The sequence below is a fragment of the Limanda limanda genome, chromosome 2 (genome assembly GCF_963576545.1).
Source record: "Limanda limanda chromosome 2, fLimLim1.1, whole genome shotgun sequence".
Lineage (NCBI taxonomy): Eukaryota > Metazoa > Chordata > Actinopteri > Pleuronectiformes > Pleuronectidae > Limanda > Limanda limanda.
This window is the reverse complement of record NC_083637.1, coordinates 27,535,586-27,556,274: the sequence shown is the minus strand read 5'-3', so window position 1 is coordinate 27,556,274 and position 20,689 is coordinate 27,535,586. Positions and strand designations below refer to the sequence as shown.

The 20,689-nt window shown below is 43.3% G+C and overlaps 1 protein-coding gene across 1 annotated transcript in view; it reads left to right on the top strand.

Moving 5' to 3' along the window:
• The window catches only part of maml3 (mastermind-like transcriptional coactivator 3), a 98,292-nt gene extending 85,421 nt beyond the window's left edge, over nt 1–12,871 (top strand). The window contains exons 4-6 of the mRNA XM_061091086.1: nt 6,699–6,965; nt 8,746–8,824; nt 10,803–12,871. Coding sequence (XP_060947069.1) covers nt 6,699–6,965; nt 8,746–8,824; nt 10,803–11,902 — 1,446 coding nt within the window. The 3' untranslated portion in view covers nt 11,903–12,871. The remainder of the gene's footprint in view (nt 1–6,698; nt 6,966–8,745; nt 8,825–10,802) is intronic.
• The last annotated feature ends 7,818 nt before the right edge of the window (nt 12,872–20,689 follow it).

Below are 20,689 nucleotides of genomic sequence, written 5' to 3'. Positions count from 1 at the left end.
CTGCAGGGATTCATTTACTTAAATTGATCCACTCCTGCATGCCTACATGCATTTCACAGCAGCGCTGTACGGCATCGAGTTGGTTCAGTTATGGTGAAAGGATGATCCCAAGAAACCCTGTTAACCCACACCATTGTTTTTGAGCCGATGTGGGGGGATTTTGCTGTGTGTGTATATACGTGTGTGTGGCTTGTCCGTGTGTGTGTAGAGAGAAGATTCAGAAATAGGCCAGTTAGGGTTTAGAGCGGAGAGATGTTAGAGATTAAACAGACCTCTGTGGGGAGCAAGACTCCACTCCAGCAGTTTAAATATAACTCTCTTCAGGGAGTGTGTGTGTGTGTGTGTGTGTGTGTGTGTGTGTGTGTGTGTGTGTGTGTGTGTGTGTGTGTGTGTGTGTGTGTGTGTGTGTGTGTGTGTGTGTGTGTGTGTGTGTGTGTGTGTGTGTGTGTGTGTGTGTGTGTGTGTGTGTGTGTGTGTGTGTGTGTGTGTGTGTGTGTGTGTGTAAGATAGGTAGAGGGGATGTGTTCTTCTACAAATGAAAACCTGGTGGCTATGAATCAAAACCACTGGCTTCAAACTTCCACGTTTCATTGTTACTGTGCGTGTGTGTGTGTCAAAGTGATGTCTTCTTTTACCTTTGGTGCCGTGGGGATAGTTTAATACTATGAGGTCTGGCTCCACCATCTGCTCGGGGTTAGTGTGCATGTGTGTTTTCATATGTGCATGTGTCGTTATGGATCAGTCAGCTGGTGCTGCATAATAATATCTTAACCATGTGCTCTAATGCACATTACACCTGTGGGTTTTTCAAAACACTTACTTGATTCCTCCACTGTACGTTGACCATGTTCAGCAGTAATAAACTGAAAACATGCAGCAGGTTGTCTTTCTCTTCTTTATGGTTACCTTCTTGTACAATGGCATAGAATCCGGAATAGTTAGTAAGACTGGCTTTACAACATTGTACAGGGGCTGTAGATACAATAGTCTAATCAGTGTGGGGTTTTTCTCGTAACTTTCAAGTTTTATTTTTAGGTTTTACGGTAATTTTTCGGGGGGTTTTCCTAATTTTAATGGAATGTTTTAATGGAATGTTTTCATCGTTTATCTGGTGTACTTTTCTTCCCCTTTTCTCTTAAATGTTTTGACAACTTTCCAATTTCTGGTCATCTAAAGTCACCATCAGTTGGCAAAGTTAGCTGACTGTCCAAATTCTTGAAAAGTCAGCGGCTGTTGCTAAAAGAAGCCGTGATACATATGTCAGAGCACTATTTGATTCCATGTGTTTACGTGTCGGGCGAAAAACACAACGTTATGGAGTAGGTGTCACAGATATTGATTGGAGTTTACTCCAGTGAGTAGCGTTGAAGCGTTACTCCCCCGCTCTGAGTTGACAGTAACCAGCTGTTCAGCAGGGAAAATCATGACGAGGACTTTAAACCGACACCCTCGCCTACTTCTGCAGATTTCACCAATGGATTGGATGTCGTAGGACCCTGTGCATAAGTCACTGTCTGTCAGACTTAGTAGAGAGAGGGAGTTAAAATTTGAAATCATATCATTCTTCGCATTTTTTTTTTTTTTTTAAACGTGCAGGATGAGACATCAGTTGAAGCTGTTTAAGAGGAAAGACAGAGATTAAGATGTGAAAATACTATGATACAAATTTTGGTATTGTTAGATATATGTAGAAAAAATTGATTTGTAAACAATTAACAACTTGGAAATATTATTTTCATGCCACCTTTCACTAGACCATCACCAGATGTGATCTAAAGTGTAAGAGGATGCTCCACTCGGAATAACAACTTAATAAATTATATGATTTAAACTGATTAAATGAATGAATGTGCCCAGGTTTTCCCTGCTGCTTTGCATGCACATACCTTTGCTATCAATGTGTTGATTAATTCAGGCTGGCACCTTTAAACTTGTAGACACACCACTTCTGTTGCATCTCATCATGTTACTACCAGTATTTTAAGAGCTTATTTCATTAGCATATTTCTCCACATCTCAGACATCACAGGGGTCAGAGAGCAAGGTCAGCCAGTGTGAAACTCAAGGACATTCAGACATTGATAAGCTCCAGCTGTTAAAAGAGATCAAGCCTGTGACCTTCAAGCTGGACACATGAACCAGACGCAGCTTAAACACCCTCAGAGCATCCGCAACGTAAACTATCAATTGCTGCAACTTCGACCTTTGTCTGAACACACAATCCAGAGATAATGTGGGCAGATTCACTTCCTGTTCACCTCCTGAGTGTTACTGCAACTGTAGTTTATGTGAGAGTTTAATGAACCATTCCATCCATCCATTCATCCATCCATTCACTCCACTTTCTATCTTACACCATGGCTGCTCTCCTCCTCTTCACACGCCCTCCCTCCTTTCTCTTACACAAGTGGGTGACAGATGTGAGCCACTGTGGAGAGCACACAGACACCTAGTGCTCTGCTGTCAGGCACCACTGCTCTCGTTGGCAGTGTGTGTGCGCGTTCGTGTGTAGTTGTGATGCCTTCATGCAAGAACTGTAAGGCAGGAATCAGGTGATGCTATATTTGTCTTTAAGAGTGTGTTGTGTTTGCAGATACACATTTTGGCCTTGTCTACATAACTTTTTTTTATTTTTTATTTTTTGAAACCTCTGTCGACACGACCTGTGTTTTCATAAAATATCTCCCACAACGACTACAAACACGCAAACAAGCATGCCGGGCCAATTGGGGGCAATAAAGTCTACATCAACGGTCTGTCAAATACCAGAGAAGAATTTCTGAGCATGCTCAGTAGTCATCCTTTGGCGGTAGTAACTTCAAAACCGATAGCTGCTCATCATTTTTATACTTACTCTCTCTGATTAGAAATTGGGTGAGGCAGATGCCTGTGAATGTCGATAATGTGGTGCAGTAATGTTATGTTTAGCTAGCAGTGCTAACCAAACAGAGAGAGAAACACCCAAACACTCACAGAAGAGTTTTTGAAAACCTGCACTTTGTATGTAAAAAGTGTGGAGGAGACCAAACATAGAGAAAAATATCATCAAAAATAGCATTAGTGTGAACAGAACATTTTAGACACACAGAGTAGACATACATTTCTGCCCCATGAGATGCAGGAATAAAATGGTCAACCCCACTTACAAACATGCACACGCACATTTCCGCTTACCTCACATGTAATGTAATCACCTGGGCTCTCCATGCCTCCTAACCCAATAAAGCTGACAGCCTCTGATACACACACACACACACACACACACACATCCTCCGGAACACCATGTGATACCAATACCTCTCCTTTCATTTCATCCTCTGTTCCCTTTCCTCTGCCTTTCTGTCTTTCCTGCAACAAAGTTACTTTGAGGCAGACCACAGCAGCTGTTAGAGTTTTAAACCCCAGCTTCTGGAGTTTGTGTTGTTAGTAGTTTAGTCACTGACCCATCCATGTTAAATCTCGCAGAGTTTTGGGAACTGGCTCGAGCTGGTCCAAGGTGCCAGAATGAAGCGTGAGAGGAGTGTCAGGGATTTAGAGGAAATGAAAGATTGAGTTGGAGGGACAGGGGTGAAGGACACAGCAGAGCAGACAGTGTGGATGCTCTTTGTTACATTATTCGACCACAATCATGAATAAGGACAAAGCGGATGGAAAGAAAGGAAGAAGTAGTAAAAATGTGTTAGTGTGTAAGTATGCCTCATCCGGGTCTGCCCGGCGTTGCTGAGGGTGACCAGGCGTGGCGGCCATAACTGCTCCTCCAAGGGCCATCTGCTCCTCGCCGCAGCAACTGTTGCCAGGGTACCTGCACTCTTCTCTCCTCCTATCTCCCCAGTCCCACCTTTTACTCCTCCTCTTTTGGCTGGACCCCCTCACAGCTTCCCCTTGTTTAAGAAGCCCTGCTTGGCTTTGCTCCTCTCCTCCTCTCGTCTGCTCTCTTCTGTTCCTTATTTGCTCACACATGCTCTTTTCTTTTCTCTTCTGTTAATTTAATTAGCTTTTTTCATTCTAAAGAGGATACCTGCTCTGTATTCAATGAGCATTATTGGCATGACATTCAATTCATTGTATATTAGCAACGCTACAATTATACTTCTGCTAATGCACTTGCTCTTTTTTCATCTAGTCTGTCATGTGCCTGTCCTTTTTGTATCTTTGTCAACTAAAACGCAGTGTTTATATATATACTACATATACTATACTATACTTTTCTGTCATTTCTCCAGCTGACACTATAACACACACACCACCTTCACCAAAATCTTAAGTTCTCTCAGACCTTTCCTTTCCTCATTCCTTGTTCTCTGGAAAATGTGTGGACATGACTCAGAATCCACCCCCCCCCCCCCCCCCCTCCACACACACACACACACACACACACACAGACACACATCTACAGAGTGAGGGAAGGGAGAAAGAGTGAAGAAAGGAGTTTGATGATGGGGTGTTTAGAGGGAGAGGAAGAAAAGACGTAGAGAGAGTGAGTGGGGGAGAGATCGTAGATCAGAACCGTCATGATTGAGCCATCTGCTGAGAAGAAAGAGAGACACACACACACACACACACACACACACACACACACACACACACACACACACTTAAAGATCACCACTGCCACCCGTTGGTCAAATCCTTACACTACTCCTCTCCTACCCATCTCCGCTCCTATCCGGCATGGTCTCCGTGCTCTGCTGCCATCCAGCAGGAACATGCAAACCAGAGATGAACCACGTAGCTCTGAGCATCGATCAGTCTCGTCTGGCTGTCTGGTGAGCCAGTCTTAAGCAGCCAATTCTGTTTGCTCCACAGGGTTTTCCTTGTGCTCTAATATATGAGGTTTATCTCCACCTAACTCCTTTCTTAGAAAAGCGGTGCCTCAGTACGGATTATGAAGCTTTGGCTCTTTCAAAACATATCGAGTACAGTGGTGTGTTGCAGACTATAGCCAACGCCACGATTCACAATCCTGCTTTTGATGTTTTGATCCTCTCCCTTCAGTTAGAAACTGTGTTTTGTTGTAGTTTGTGTGCTCTGCGTGGCCGTGTGTGGTACTATTTTTATATGTGCAAACACTGTACAGGCCTGACTTGTCCTCTCTCCTCCTCTCTCCTCCTCTCAGGCATTCTCCCTCTCTTATTGCCTAAACAATGTCCACTCTCGTTCAGCTGTCTAACCTTTAATAGATTCATAAACGCTCCTCTCCCATTGGCCAGAGCAGGCCATTTCATCCTATTAAAGATTTGCATAAGGCTGAGTGGAGCAGGAAGTGCTCTTTATATGCTAATGAGGAGATAATGTATGCAGCACGGAGCCACCAAAGCTCTGTTGGGAGGACTCAGGGTGGCCTGATGTGCTGAATCTTGAAGCAGTCCTGTCTTTATCTGGCTCCTCAGACTCATTCACAGACACCTGGACTGTGTCTTTGTGAGCTCCTATAAAGCAAAACGCTCGACTGCAGTGTCGTGCCTGAAACAGATTGTGTGAAGTCGACACTGTAGATGCCTGCAATGCTGGGAGTGTGTTGCATATGCAAACCCTCTGGACTTGTAATGATGTTACCTTCATTTGTGATAGAGAGCTGTAACAATGACAGTGAAGATGACTTTTTTTTTGTCGTGTAGACTTTCAAGCAAGAGTTGGATAGTTTGGAAATACATTTGTTTGCTTTCTTGCAAAGAGTCATATGAGAAGATAAGAACCACTCTGATATCCGTCTGTTACTAATGAAGCAATCCCTCGCTGCAGGTCAGCCTAGCATAGCACATAGACACTATATCTGCTTACCAGCACCTCAAAAACCTAATAGTTAGCAAATTGTATCTTGTTTAATCCACGCAAAAACGCAAGTGTCTTAAAATAAAGAAGTTAAGTTAGTTGTAGTGCTGCTGAGTAGTTTTTGTTATCTTTGATTAGATCTAAGATGGCTGTTTCTAGTTTTTAGGTTTTCTAGTATAGTTTTTAGAAACTAAGCCTCTAATCTTCTCTAAGACTACATCCACACTGCTATGTTTGAAAACCCCGTTTCTGTCCAGGTGAGCATTTTGGCTCTGTATCAGTTTAAATCCCCGTCCATAATACACGCCTAGAAACATGACCACTCATTTACACTGGACATGCTCTTGCCGGTCTACACAGATTGTGCGAAGGGTAGCTTGTCTTCTATGTAAGTAGTGGTATCATTGTAAAATGCTGAATTTAAGTGCACAAGAGCTGTAAGCAAAGAAAATAGTCAGCAATGCTTGTAATTTATTATCCCTTCTGCTTTCTATGCTGGTAGCCGAGGCTGATGCCAGTTCTTTTCATGTGGTTCATGTGATATGAGCCTGACTGATAATGCGAAGGCTATGTCATGACTTAAAAGTCCTAATCAGTAACAGTTGTGAGTGTCTTTGTCATCATTTCCAAGCATCTCCGTTTCTGCCCGTCCAAACTGAAGTGCGACCTCTGAGTTTTCAAACTAAAATAGGGGTCAGCAGTGTTTTTTCGTGGCTAGTGTAGCGAGTAGTGTGGACATCAGACGTAGGACATCAGTAGCAGTGTTGATGCATTATCAGACAAAAAGTAGTACGGATGTACTCTAACTAGAAAGCAAATCGGCCTATATGACACAATCTTTTAATATTCTTTTCATGATTGATGATTGAGAGGTGATTGGCCAACACTCCATCTTACCAACTGTGCCCTTCTTTCTGTCTGTGCAGGAGCAAGGTGTGGTGGGAATGTCACGACCACCTGGCGCCATCCCTCCTCCTCATCCTGGTGGAGGTGTGGCCTCAGGGGTTGGACCCAACCAGGGGTCAGGACCACCTCCGGGCTATGTGGGCAATCAGCAGCAGGCGGCCATGATGAAACAGATGATGGCGATGGAGCAGGAGAAGCGGGTGCAGATGCTCATGATGGAGCAGCAGAAACAGCAGCTCTTCAGAGAACAGAGGCAGCAGCAGCAGCAGCAGCTACTGGCTGAGCAGGTGAGGCTTTAATATGTTAGTGTGTATGTGTGGGGATTAAAAAGCAGAGTGATTCATCTGTTGCTCATTAAATTATAATTTGTGTGTGAACATGGTTTGTTCATACAGCCCTGTATATTTGTATGTGTCTGCAGCTCTAACAAGAGCAGCCCCATCCTCTTGTCTTCTTTACTGTTGTCTGGTTGCATGTATAATTACCCTCTACCAGCCCCCTCTTCACTACTTCCTTTTCATCTATGTGTGTGTGTGTGTGTGTGTGTGTGTGTGTGTGTGTGTGTGTGTGTGTGTGTGTGTGTGTGTGTGTGTGTGTGTGTGTGTGTGTGTGTGTGTGTGTGTGTGTGTGTGTGTGTGTGTGTGTGTGTGTGTGTGTGTGTGTGCGTTTGAGTGTGTGTGCGCTTGCGTGTGTGTGTGTGTGTGGCTGCCTGCTGTGATAATGTGGTGTTTGCTTCTCATTTCTCTCTCTGTGAGGGAATCAAATACTAAAGAGTTCTGAACTCTGAAGTCACCACCCACCATGTTGGTTTTAATTGGATCTGCTAAAACATACACAGACACACAAGATATAGGTGTCTGAAGGGAAACACATCCTGCTGGGGTTTAGTGTGAACTGTTAACTGGATATAATGCCTCTCTTTAAACAAGCAACACCCTCTCCTGTCCAGGCTCACAATCAGCAGATGTTTTTGTGCTACAAGACCCAGATTATTTACTAATAATAAAACACTTTAACGTTTTTTTCAATACATTTTCTGTATCAGTAATTCAAGAGTGTCTAGGCTGAGTTTGGTTTATTCATTAATTCCCACCAGCACACACCTGTTTGACTCCTCCACTACCAAATATACCTGTCTAACGTCTGGTGTACCAAAAGCTTCTGTCTCACCTCAGCTTTACAAAAAACATCTGTCTTGCTTCTCCAGTACCAAAACATCCGTCCCACATCTGCTGTACCAAAGACACCTGTCTCACCTTGACTAAACATCTGTCTCACTTCTGCTGTACCAAAACATAACAGATAAGGATGTAGTGCTCAGTTTGTCCACTGGTCCGTCCATACATTGACCCATTAGGGTTTTTATTTTCATGAAACATCTTAGTTATGTTAATGTGACTCTTGATATTTTGCGTTTCTTGAAAAAAACTGACTTCAGTTGAGAGGAGGCTCTCAAGTCTGAACTTTTCAGCAATGAGCAGCAGAGAGACACTACACAGCGTTGTGTTTACATGGTGTGGATACAAAGGGATTATCCTGTTGTCACTGGCACTGAATTACAGAGTCACTCAATACTCGGCACCTGCACATTAAATAAACACTATATACAACTGGAGTCTTTGGCATGCCTGCATTTGTGACTTGATAGCACCAAACAATGTGCTCTCAGGTTTTGTGTGTGCCTTGGTGATATGTATACAAACATCTGCCCTGCCTCTGCTGTTTGCAACATCTGTATCAAATCAAATGTATCAAACATTTCTCCTTGATCAACCTTTATCTATGTGTACTGTGTGCACTTCTTAACCACGAAGTTCAGCATAATTGAAATCTAGAGACTGAAAGCTTTTATGTATCCTTCAATTGTTGTATTGTAGCCTTGTTTTCCAATGTCTGCATGTTGGAATGCTTCTCCACTCTTTTAAGGAAATCTGCTTAGTAAAACTGTTCTTACAGTTAAGTGTGACCCTGCTTCTGTGTGTCTCCTATGATGATACTAAATCATTAATACACCAAATACCTATGAGGGCACTGGAATTAAAAACTTGTATATCTCTGTGTCTGTAGCTCCAACAGCAGCAGCACCTCCCCAGACAGATGGGCCAAGGCCAGAGGAATCCATACCCCCAAGTCAATCAATACCAAGGTGAGAGACACAAATGCCTGCATTTATTCTATCTGTGCAACACAATGCACACAATGTATGCAAAAACACAAGAATGGCAGCACCTCAATAGATTTTCTAATGAAGGAGGCAAGACCTGACCTAAATTCTTCAGCATTTCTATTGACGTCCTCATTAGTAAATGGATTTTTATGGCCAAATAATTTCCATTTCTTTGCAGAGCATCCAGATGGTTAAACGAAATAAAATCACATATGTGTACTCGGTCTGCAAGAAGTATGGTATAGATGGTCGAGTGCCAAGACAGATTTTACAGTTCAGTCTGTGACATATTCACAGACAGACAGACTCATGAAAACATGAAGCAAACAGCAGTGTCGACCGAACATCACCCTGAAACCAAACCTCGTCCTCACTGTCTGTCTCTGTCAGATACATCAGTTGGCACTCAGACACTCCTCAGCTTCTCTCTTTCTCTCTCGCTCTCTTTTTCTCTCTTTCACCCTCTCCCAAAAAAAATATAGAATATTCCTGCTCTGCCTGTTACCACGGCAACTTGTCTGTCCTGGATCCCCCCAGAGTTCCGGTGAAGTCAGAGAGATGGATGAGAGGAGGGAAGTGGGAGAGAGAGGGGGGGGGCTGGCAACAAGCAGGATAGATAGATAGTCTGGTAGGTAGAAGGAGGGAAGAAAGACAAGAGGGAGAGAGAAAGAGACGAGTGGGTGAGTGTATGATGGAGGGATAAAGAAAATGCAGGGTGGGAGGAGGAGAGTCAAGTTAAAAGCCTTTTATAGTCTGCAAGTCTGGGAGATAATGTGGAGAGGAAGACGGGACTCCAGCATGAAACCCTGGCCCGGATATATATATATATATTAGTTCAGCTGTCCTGTAGTGTATCAGTGTCACCTGCAATGAGAACATACTCATATTTCTATGAAGCGAAACAATATGCATAGCTGTTTTGCTGTGTTATACTACCTCCACCTGCTTACTTATATACGAGTCAGGAGTGTGTGATCCTCTTCACTCCTCTGTTACAGTTACAGTCTGAGCTGGGATCTTAGGGATTAGTGGACAGAAGTGGGTTTATTAGAGGACTTAGAGCCATTTCCACGCTAGCAGACCTCAGCTCTACCACTAGCGAGTCACTAATAGGAAAAAGCAGGAAAGTAAAGTGTGTGTTAAGTTTAATTTTCCTGTGGCAGGATTTGAAATGAACTGGGAGAGAACCATTGTTTTCAGAGTTAACGGGTTGTCAGAGAACATGAATCTTATCCTCAGCACTGACTTATTTGATCGGTCTTATGTGCCATTTAGTGGGTCTGGTAAAGAGGCAACAAAGCTTATTCACAAAGTCACGTTTCTCGATGAGTTCTTTGTCTGTAAAGCTGTTTTAGACATGCACTGAACTCTGGAGAATCTCTGGACATTCCCCGTAGGGGCTCTATGTGAGAACTTAAATGTCCAAGTGAGAGGCTTTGGAGTTTATGGGGAGTTTCCAGGCGCAGTCCCCTAGTGAAAACATAGCAGGAGTTCCTCCGGAGGATGACGTGGATGACGTTTCTAATATGCGACGGACGCACAACTGAAAAGATTTTAGAGAAAACAAATATCTCAGGATTAAAAAGGGGAGCCATACATGTAGAAAACACAGACAAATATGACAGGAGAGCTTTTGGTGATAAGGGCCGATGCCAGTGTCTATGTGCTGTAAACAAAAGCATTAGATCTCCACAGCAGGCTTGATACACTACATCCTGCCTCTGCCTGCGGCCACACCCCTCACCTGAACACTCCATGAAATGTCTGTGTTGTTTTGAATGCATCTGAGCAGAGGATCTATTGCTGCGTTGTTCATGTGTGAAGGCAAACTCTGGAGAACGTCGAGACCCAATTATGCAGACATCCTGCAGAGTTCATTTCTGAAAATATCTTAATTATTTCCTAACTCCAGAGTGTCTGTTCTCTTCTTTTAACTCCCCTTGTTCTCCATTACCAGGTCCTCCTCAGGATCTGGCATCCAGGAGCCAGGCTCTCCAGAACATCCGAGCTGCCCGACTCTTACAGCAGCAACAGCAGAGCCAGCAGCAGATGGTCCAGATGAGTTCTGTTCAGAGCCAGGGTGGCTCTGTTGGACCCCAAGCTGACATGGGCCTACCCTACGGCAACCAGGGGTCTAACCAGGGTTCCCTGTATGGGCTCAACCCCTCCATGAGCCAAATGATCCACCAGCAGCAGCACCAGAGCCAAAGCGTCCAAGCCTCCATGGGTCTTCCACCACAGCACAACCCTGCTGGAGGGCCGCCAAGGCAAGCAGGTGCGGGTCCTGGGGTAGGAGGTATGCCAGGAGGCCCCGGAGGTGGTGGAGCTGGAGGGTATGGGGGACAGGGCATGTTAATGAACTCCATGACCCAGCAACCCCTCAAAGGCCCTCCTCCCAATGCCAAAGCTCAGGCACAGAGACTGCAAAGCATGCTGGGAGCAGGAGGAGGTGGCGGGGTGATGGGAGCGGGCGGCTGGCCGCAGCAGCAAGGACAGAGTCTGCAGGCCATGGGGGGAGGAGTCGTAAGGACTACAGGAAGTGGTGGAGGAGACATGGTGGGGTTCAGCTCAGCCCAGGGTTATGGGATGCAGCCAGGTCAACCCCCCCGCATGGCCAAGCAACACTTTCAGGGCCCGGGACAGGGGATGAGCCAGGGGATGGACCCAAGGGTGGGCAACCCAGCTGCAGGTATGGGTGGCCCCATGATGGGCCCTCACATGGGCGGTCAGCCCAGGACCAACCAGCCCCGGCCCATGGTCATGAACCAGGGAATGAACCAGGGGGTGATGGGCCAGGGGATGACTGGGATGGGGGGTTTCGGGCCAGGACCGGGGGGACCAGGAATCGGGACAGGGGGAGGTGGACCCTATGGACCCGCAGGAGTTGGGGTTGGAGGGCAGCCGCAGGGCTACCAGAGGACAGCCAATCAGGACATGTCATCTTATGGATATGGGGGCGGGCCCTCAGGTGGCGCAGCCTTCGGAATGGGCGATGGCTCAGGGGCGGAGCTGGACTCAAGCGATGGATGGATGGAGGAGTTTTTCCCGAGCCAATAGCCAACAGGGAAAGTGGAGAAGAGTTTTTACTGGATGAACTAAACATTTAAGTAGGACAAAAGTTAACCTGAGAAAGTAAAACAGAACGACACGACGTAGACTGGCATGTTTTTGTTTTGTAAAACATGGGCAAGGTTATAAATGAGTTCTTGTGTTACATTTCGTGTATGAGTGTATGTGTGTGTGTGTGTGCGACTGTGTGATGGAGAGAGAGCGATCATTATGTCTTGTGCATATTAATGAAAAACCAATATAGAGATTAAGAGGTGTGTTTCATTAGTTTCCTTCTTTTTTTTCGCGCAATGAATTTTTCTCATGTTCCAGTGTTTGAAAGCGAGCCCCGTTTACACAGCAGCGCTTTGAGCCCGAGCTTCAGCAGAGGCTGATTGAACACCACAGACTGATGAAGGGGAAGGAAGACTTGTTCTCAAGACAGCAATTTATTTGTGTTTGTGTGTTTGTGCCACCCAGCTCAGTGCTGCTCAGATCTCTCAACTGTGAGAGGAGCTGAAGGGAGTAGAAAGCACTCTCAATGCTCCCATTTCCTCTGTTGGATTTGTGTCCCCCATATACACAAACACACACACATACGACATACACAAATCTATCTCCCACACACTCTCTCACTCTGTCCTTTTCACTTGATCTCTCTCTGTCTCTCTCTCATCCTCATTACTTCTCTCTTTCCTCCCGTCTTTCCCACCCTCTCTCCGGAGACTCGTTCCTCACTCTCAACACTCCTCTGTTTAAATTGTGAACATCACAACAGAACAAATGATGTTCCTCTATTGTGCCAGACGAGCACACTCTGCCCTCTAGTGCTTTTGCTAGGCAACCGACCTGGGTGGCGTTAGTTTTTCTTTCTTTTCCTTTTTTTTTTGATTAGGGGGTTCATTTCCTGTGTGTGGCTGTGGATGACGGGTATGCACATAGAGGAAGACAAAGAGAATAGGCAGCTAAAGCAAGCATTTGGTCTCAAAAGCTCACACACACACACACACACACACACACACACACACACATACCAATCACACAACAAACAAACATCAGCCCGGGAGGATGAGCAGATGTGCGAGAGGCAGCTAACAGAGCTAATATAACATGAAACCCTCTCCCTGTGTGACACAAACCACATCACATGCATCAGGCTGACACGAAGCAGAATGATTCGCTGGGCACTGAATGTATTCAAGCACCACAAGTGACTTCTTCTTTTTAAGGGAAAAAAATGCTCATCAAAAAAACCACCTACATATTGTTCTGTTCGTTGCTGTGTTTTAGCTCTAACAACGATGCTGGTTGTGTCTTTGTTGCTTAAAAAGCACACACAAAAAAAAAAAAAAAAGAAGTTGAAGTTAGCCCTCTTTTAGTTTGTGTTGTCTTTTTAATATCTGTTTGTCCTCCCGTCGCACCTCAGCCTTCTCTTCCGATCGTGACGCAGCTGGTTGTCCAGTCACCGTTGCCCTGCTTTACATCACAGCTTCCCTTGTACCGCAGCTATAAAACACCCCTCGCTCCAGACTAGAACATAACTGTGCTATACTGTAACACTACTGTGAAGAAATACGAGTTGTCCCCTTGCAGCGCTTTACTAAGAAAACGAATCACTGCAGAAAGTTTAAGAGGAAGTAGAGAAGCTTCAGACAGCTGATCAGGGCTTAAAGGGTGACTACAGTTAGCGCCAGTTAGCATTAAACCAAGCAGTGCTTCCACTGAAGTCAGTGTTTCCCCCCCTCTCAGTAAATTGTAGTCTGTCCACTCCTTCGCCCTCATGGTTGAGTCATAAATATCTGTTAGATAGGTTTTAATACAGTAGTTGTTGGTGCGATAACACCTTACTCCTCTCGCTGTTTTGCAATCTTGGTTAAAAGATGAATGAAAATGAGTCTGCGCGTGCATTACTTTGTATTTAGTTCATCAGAGTGAACGTTTGGAGGATGATGCTGTAATCAACGAACCAAAAAGCCTTCTTCTCTGTAAACTAACTCTCCTTGCCATCAACGCATCTGTTCTCATGGTTGTTGCCGTTGTACAAATCAACCCTTTAAATACAAACTCTAACCACCATGCCCGTTTGTCCAGTTGGTGTTGCTGCGTTTGGTAGCGCCCACGAATGAGGTTCTGTACTTTGTTTTTTTCGTCATGCTCGGTGGGGTAGAAGTGCTCCGTCTCACTGTGTGGAGTTGAAGGTCAATGGCAGTCAGAAGTATAGGTTGCAGCGTTCCCAGGTTCTATCAGGGGAGAACGGTAAAAAAAACAAGTGAAATCCTGTGTCAGTGTCTGGATAAACTCTTGGAATGTTTGAGCCTTCCTCGCGCAGGAGAAGCAGTGGTGCTAAGTGGCACCACTGTTTATACTTCCAAAACTTTGATAGTACTGCAGCACCACAGGCAGGCTCATGTATAAATTCAGAGTGAAAAGGAGGCGGTGTGTAGAAAACACCTGAGGTTAACCACTCCGACCAAGAGGCAAGAAGGTAGACAAAAACTTCTGGGTCAGAGTAAAGGTCACAGCTGCTGCGACCCTTTTGTATTTCTTCAGAGAGAGGATTCGTGATATGGTTTGAAATCCCTTCAGGAAGAGAGGAAGCTTCCTCCAAAAATCTTTATGTACCGGGACCAAGTCTGTAGACAACATTTTAACAAAAGTTGTTGTTGTTGATGTTCTTTGTTTTATTCTGTTTTTTTTTTGTTTTTTTACTGGTGCTGACATATATGTGATTATGAGAAAAACTATATAAAAGATAATGGCTATTTGTAAATATGTTTTTACAGGTTTAAATACATCAGATAATACAGTCTCTACTCTGTAAAGAATTTACTGTTTGTTGGAAAAATAGAGAAGTATTTTTATTTTGAAGTTTTTTTGTTTCCACTTTTAACCCATCTGAGCTATGCCATTGCACTTCAGACAATGTCTTACTACTAATTTGTATTGTAAACCTCCTCTCTTTTTTGGAATTTGTTTTCATTCGTTTTTTTGTTTTTTTTCTAGTTTGAGATCGACTCTGTTCTTGAGCAGTGCTTATTTCTTTTTATCCTGTACAGAATTCTGAAATGTTAACAAAAGAGAGTTACAAAGGACTTTTTGTTTGTTTGTTTTTCAAAAAGATACAATAAAGAGAGAATGTTCTCGCTGATCATATTAAATGAACGTTTGTTGGTCAATGGGTTTATTTGTAAGTACGGTCAGTACACCACACCTATGGAGTCCCCAAACTGAAAAGACAAATTTCGAATGTAACTTTGTCAAACTAGAACTGATTAAATGCTTAATAGAACTGAATGCATAGGAACTATTATAATATAATTCACTAAATAAAAGAGGATATATGCTGACAAAGTTAGCAAACTAACACTAAGTATTTTTTTTATTAAATCACACAAGAACCTTAAACCACACACACACAAAATGTCTATGTTCAAGATCAATTTCCATTATTGTCCTTGATGAGGAAACACTCACTGACAAAGATGACGATGCCCTGCTTGTGTCCCTTACTGGGTAAACGTGGCAGAAATCGTTCATATTTGTACCAATAGTCTTGACAAAGTTTAACAGTCTTCTCCAACCTGTTTTTGTTGACCATGCTAAGATTGCCAGACCAGCAGATCATTGTAAAAGTTAAATCACCTTCACGATGCATTGTGGTTAAGAATGAGTAAAACATCCCAAAACATTCTGACAGCACTACAAAATGGCGAACTCACTATGTAATGAACTACATAGTGATTAGTGAGTGATATCAGACACAGCCCATAGAAAGGTGGTGTCTGTGAAGTGACAGTAGCTAGCAAACATTGCTAAAATGCTGTTCACTGAGTTTATACAAGGGTTTTAGATCTGTGTTGTGTATTATATGGATGTATGGCATGACCTGAAATGCCTGGTGTCGTTTTGAGACGAAAGTTCAAGCTTCAGCAAGAAAGCTCACCGTGTTGAGCCACCAGCGGTTTCAGTTAAGCTAGCTAGCCCCACAGCATTCTCGGCTGGCGTTAAACACAACCAACAAAACCTCGACTGAGGAAGAATAGGAGCTAGCGAAGGATAAATAAAGGAGTTTCAACCTATTGTATCAGCTGGTAGTCTCTTGTCGGTTTCAGGCCTCCACACACAACAACATCGATACTCACCCAGTTAGCAGACAAGCAGTCATTTCATTTCAGGGTCATGGAAGTGACAGAGACAAATGCACACACATTCATGTAGCGCCTAAAACCAGACTGACTAACTGCTGCAGTAATGTTTTGTCTAACAGACCTGATTTGCATAATTAGACTTGCATATGCTAAAGAGCAGAGCCTTAATTCTGTCTGGCAGTCGTGGCCATGATGAATCACAGGCTGCCTGTCGGTGGCAGCAGACAGACGCACAGACAGAACACACGCAGGGCCCAGACCTTTTGACTGTAATTCATCTCTTTCACTATCCACCCCCTTCAAACCCACTCCTCCTCATCCTCCGTCTGCCACACCCCTTTTCTTCATCCCTCCTCTCCACCTTCGTCTCCTTCTCTTCATATTCCTGCTGTATCTTTCCTTCCCCCCCCTCTCCTTAGGTGCCTTGTTTCTCCTCTACACCACCACCACACACACACATCCACTACACTGCTGCTCTTCCATCTGACATTGATAAATGGAGACTTACAGCGATGACAACATCATTACTCATGTTCAGTAGCGACACCACCTAGGACAGAGAAAAACGAGAGGAGGAGGGAGGATGAAGGACAGGACAGGAGGAAGATGGGGAGTGATGGGGTGGCAGAGAGAGGCTGCAGCTGGAGCTGTTTGCTTCAAACCCCCCCTCCCCCCCACCCAAGCACACACCTAACCATCTCCAGAGAACACCATCTTGAGGTGTTCATTACTGGTGTGAAAAAGTAGAACAACTGTTGATAGTACCAGGAGCTGGGAAGATTGAAACTCATCTCCTTCCTACACAAATCCATACCGATGAGAAGAGCCGCAGGGCCGTAACAAAAACAGCCATTTTCTTTATCACCAAATCTGCTGCTTCTTCCAATTAATCATTTATTGTGTGAAATGTCAAAAAATAATGGCAAAGTCCGATCACATGTTTCCAGGTTTAAAGGAATTTCATCCAGTCGGAAAAAAAGGAGTAAAAAAAGATTCTGCATTTATCGAGCCACCACTCAAAGCTCTTTACACTGCAAGTCACATTCAGCCATTCATACAGTGTTTCTATACACAGCACTTCTCTCTCATGCTTTCACTCACACACCAGGGACAAGCTGAGGTTCAATATCTGTACCCAAGGACACTTTGACATGCAGAGTCGAGATGTGGGACAAGCCACCAACCTTCCTACTAGTGGATGAGCTACAGCTGCTTCAACGCAACAGCATACCAATCATGTTCATAATAATTAATTAATATATTACATTTATAATCGAAACTCACCACATTTCATACTTGAAAATCTACAAACCTATTCTATTATCGCCTGATAAATTGCTAAACCTTCAAGTTTTTGAATGTAAAGTTCAAAGGGCCTTTTCTGTCATTACTGATAATCCATTCAGTATTATCATGACTTTTCACTAGAAAACCAACTGCATGGTAGCACTAGAGAAACAGTGAAGGGATCACCACGGTTAGAGGGATTCATCCTCCAAAAAACTTCAGTGTCTCTAACAAATTCCACTGCTATCCATCTAAAAGTTATAGGGATATTTTACTTCAGACCGAAGTGGTTGACCAACCAACCATTTGAAATTATCAGCGCAAAAGTTACATTGCTGAATTAATGTAGCTACAAAATCTTATAATTTGATCAGAGAAAAGAAATCAAACTAACTAAATCACTGCAAAGGACTAGAGGCCTTATGAATAGAGACAATCAATTGTCTTTCTTGCAGACACAAGTCCAGTTTAATGATTGCTGGTTTCCTCTTGTAGCTGACACCATCAGCCGTGCACACACTCAGGAGGCACCGTTATTGGCACTAATCAGAACGACAAATGATGTGTCACAAAGAGCAGGAGATAAGTTCAAAGAATCATTCACTCTCTCGCTGAAAGTAATAAGGTGAAGAAATGTAGCTGGAGAATTGCGGAGTGGAAAGACGAGCGGAGCGCAGAGAACAAGGGATGAGATAGTGTGGAGTGAGAGAGAGAAAAGTGTGTGTGTGTGTGGTGTCAGGTTGATGAATGTGGTAGCAGGAGCCAGTGTGGTGGTGGAAGAGTAGGAGGCCACCAGATAACAGCAGAGCAAGGCCTAAGCTGTCTCACACCATGAATAAAACACCATGAAAATCTCTCTCTCTCTCTCTCTTTCTTGCTTTATTTCTCTCTCTCTCTCTCTCTCTCGCTCGCTCACACACACACTCACATACACAGGTCTGCAATTACCTATGGAGGACTTTATCTTTGTGTTTCATTAAGTTATTTAAATGGAAAGTATCAGACTGGGTATATATGCTCTGTGTGCTGCCCCCTGGCTTGTTTCAGATAACCTGCACATGTTTGTGTATTGTACACTCACACACACACACATACTCACACGCACTGTGACCTGCCCACTCTCTCTCTCTCTGTTTCTACTTAGAAGTGGTGCTTGGTTCAGTTGAATACCAGCAAATACCAACAGACTGTTATGTTGGTTATGAGCAGTGATGTGTTTTCACCTCTTTTCTGTCAATGTGGCGCTCTCTAGTGGCCACTGTCTGAACCTTCATTCTGCTCTTTGTACAAATAGTTTCGGTAAAATAATTTTCCAACTTTTCTATGAAATTGTTTAGTTTAGTTTATAGATAATCAGCATCATGTGTAGTAGATAAAACATAGCAACATAAATATACAGCAACATTATTTAACATCGATAAATATTTCATTTTATATTCATAAAGGAGTAGGAAGAGGTATTGTGCTTAGAATAATGCGAAGGAAGATAAAAATGTTAATGCTACACTACAGTTCACAGTTTAATTGAGACATTGCAGTTTTTATTGGTCTATATTTATTGTGTTGGCTATTATTAGGAATATTATTAATTCTGGCTGGCATTACACCAAAAAGAAACCATGAAGCATTTTCATAGAAATCAATGAAAGTGTTGAACTATCTCACACTGTTGAACAAAGTGAAAACAGATTCCTGGAACCACCCCCTGATCTGGATCAGCACCGAAATCTCAGTTAGTCCTTACTTATTAATGGGACAAACAACAATCATAACAATAAAATATAAATAAAATAACAATCTGGACACATGGTTTGTTTTATGTGACTGCTCTAAAGTTGCCCTCCACACCAACATGTGTTGCTATTTCTTACTTCATGTGTAGAATGATGCATGTGAAGAGTTTGACACCAGAGGACTGTGTTTAGATTCAACAGCAGCAGGAGGAAAACTTCTCGGAGCCCAATTCAAATCTCAGTTGAAGTTTGTTGTTGGTTTAATTTGTTACTTTCAAACTCTGCAGTTGTCTTAATCCTGCTCCCCTGAAGGACTGAGGAATTATTTTGTCCCCCAGCTCATACGACTCTTCAACATCTCCTAGCAGGGGCCGGGTGATGGTGACTGAATGCTCTCCTTTATTCTTGTACTACTGCTGAGCTGTCAGTCACTTGCTGGCTCTGTTAGTGCTCTTTTGGACAATTGTACAGTTTGCTGTTATTTATTTTCAGGTTTATATATTAGGGAGACTGGGGGCAGTTGCAACAAGTGGTCTTCCTTCAATCAGAATCCAGAGCAGTGGTTCCCAAACTAAGGGTTGGGATTGCATTTTTTTATTATGATTGTATAAAGAGATAAACATGATAATTGTTCAATTTAAGATAAAACTATACAAATAAAAATGTGATCAACCTTGTGATTTTGTCTGTCCCCTGAGGTTATGACAGATTAGTCATAGCACCAGTTGCAGCGGGATCATTTATAGAACCACAGGATGTATTACAACATGTGCACAAAGAAGATGTTTGATAACTGGCTTAAATCGGCTAAATGAAATGTAAATGTAAAATCAATATCCTCAGATAAAGGGGGTCATAAGTCTCTGGCACCATTATTATGGGTTCAGGACCTCAAAGTTAAGTTACCGCTGTCCTGACACTCACACAGCATATGGCTCCTTTGGACCTGCCACCCGCCAGGAAGACAGCAAATAAATTCATTTATTTATTGAAACTTATTTTGGAGGTCTCATAATTAGCAGAATTACACAGAAACCACAGGACGAATTACCAGGAGACTTGGTGGAAATATTTTGTGGAAAGATGTGCCCATGGGCCATGGAAGAACCCATTCAATTCAGAATTAGGCTGCAGATCCAGGCATTATTTTCACTTTCTTTAACATGGTGAGAGAGGGACGTTTTTCAGCATTTCAAATATATTAGGCTACGGCCCGAAACACCTGATGACGCTATGGTACACAACTACTCTAAAAAGAATCAGTGCATCTTGATGAAAGAAATGCTGCATGTTCAAGGGGCTGATATTTATCAGATGTTTTTGACATAAAGAAATAAAATGATTAATTTGTTTGAACATGATTGTGTCATTTTGAAATCAATGGCATAACTTACACAAGCAGGAAATAGAAACCTGAAACCTTCGCAGAGTGTAGTAGCCCTGTGCGGTATGGAGCTACTGAAATGAACAATAATTGTGTGGAGCCAGAAAGGGGAGAAATGCCGATTAAGACACTGATAGAAGTCTTAAACTGAACTTGTAGGCAGATTATTTATTGCGTTCCACGTGGGGAGGGTCCTCTAATTTTGTCTTCTCAGTTCTGCCATGTGCGGAGCGCCATAGATATA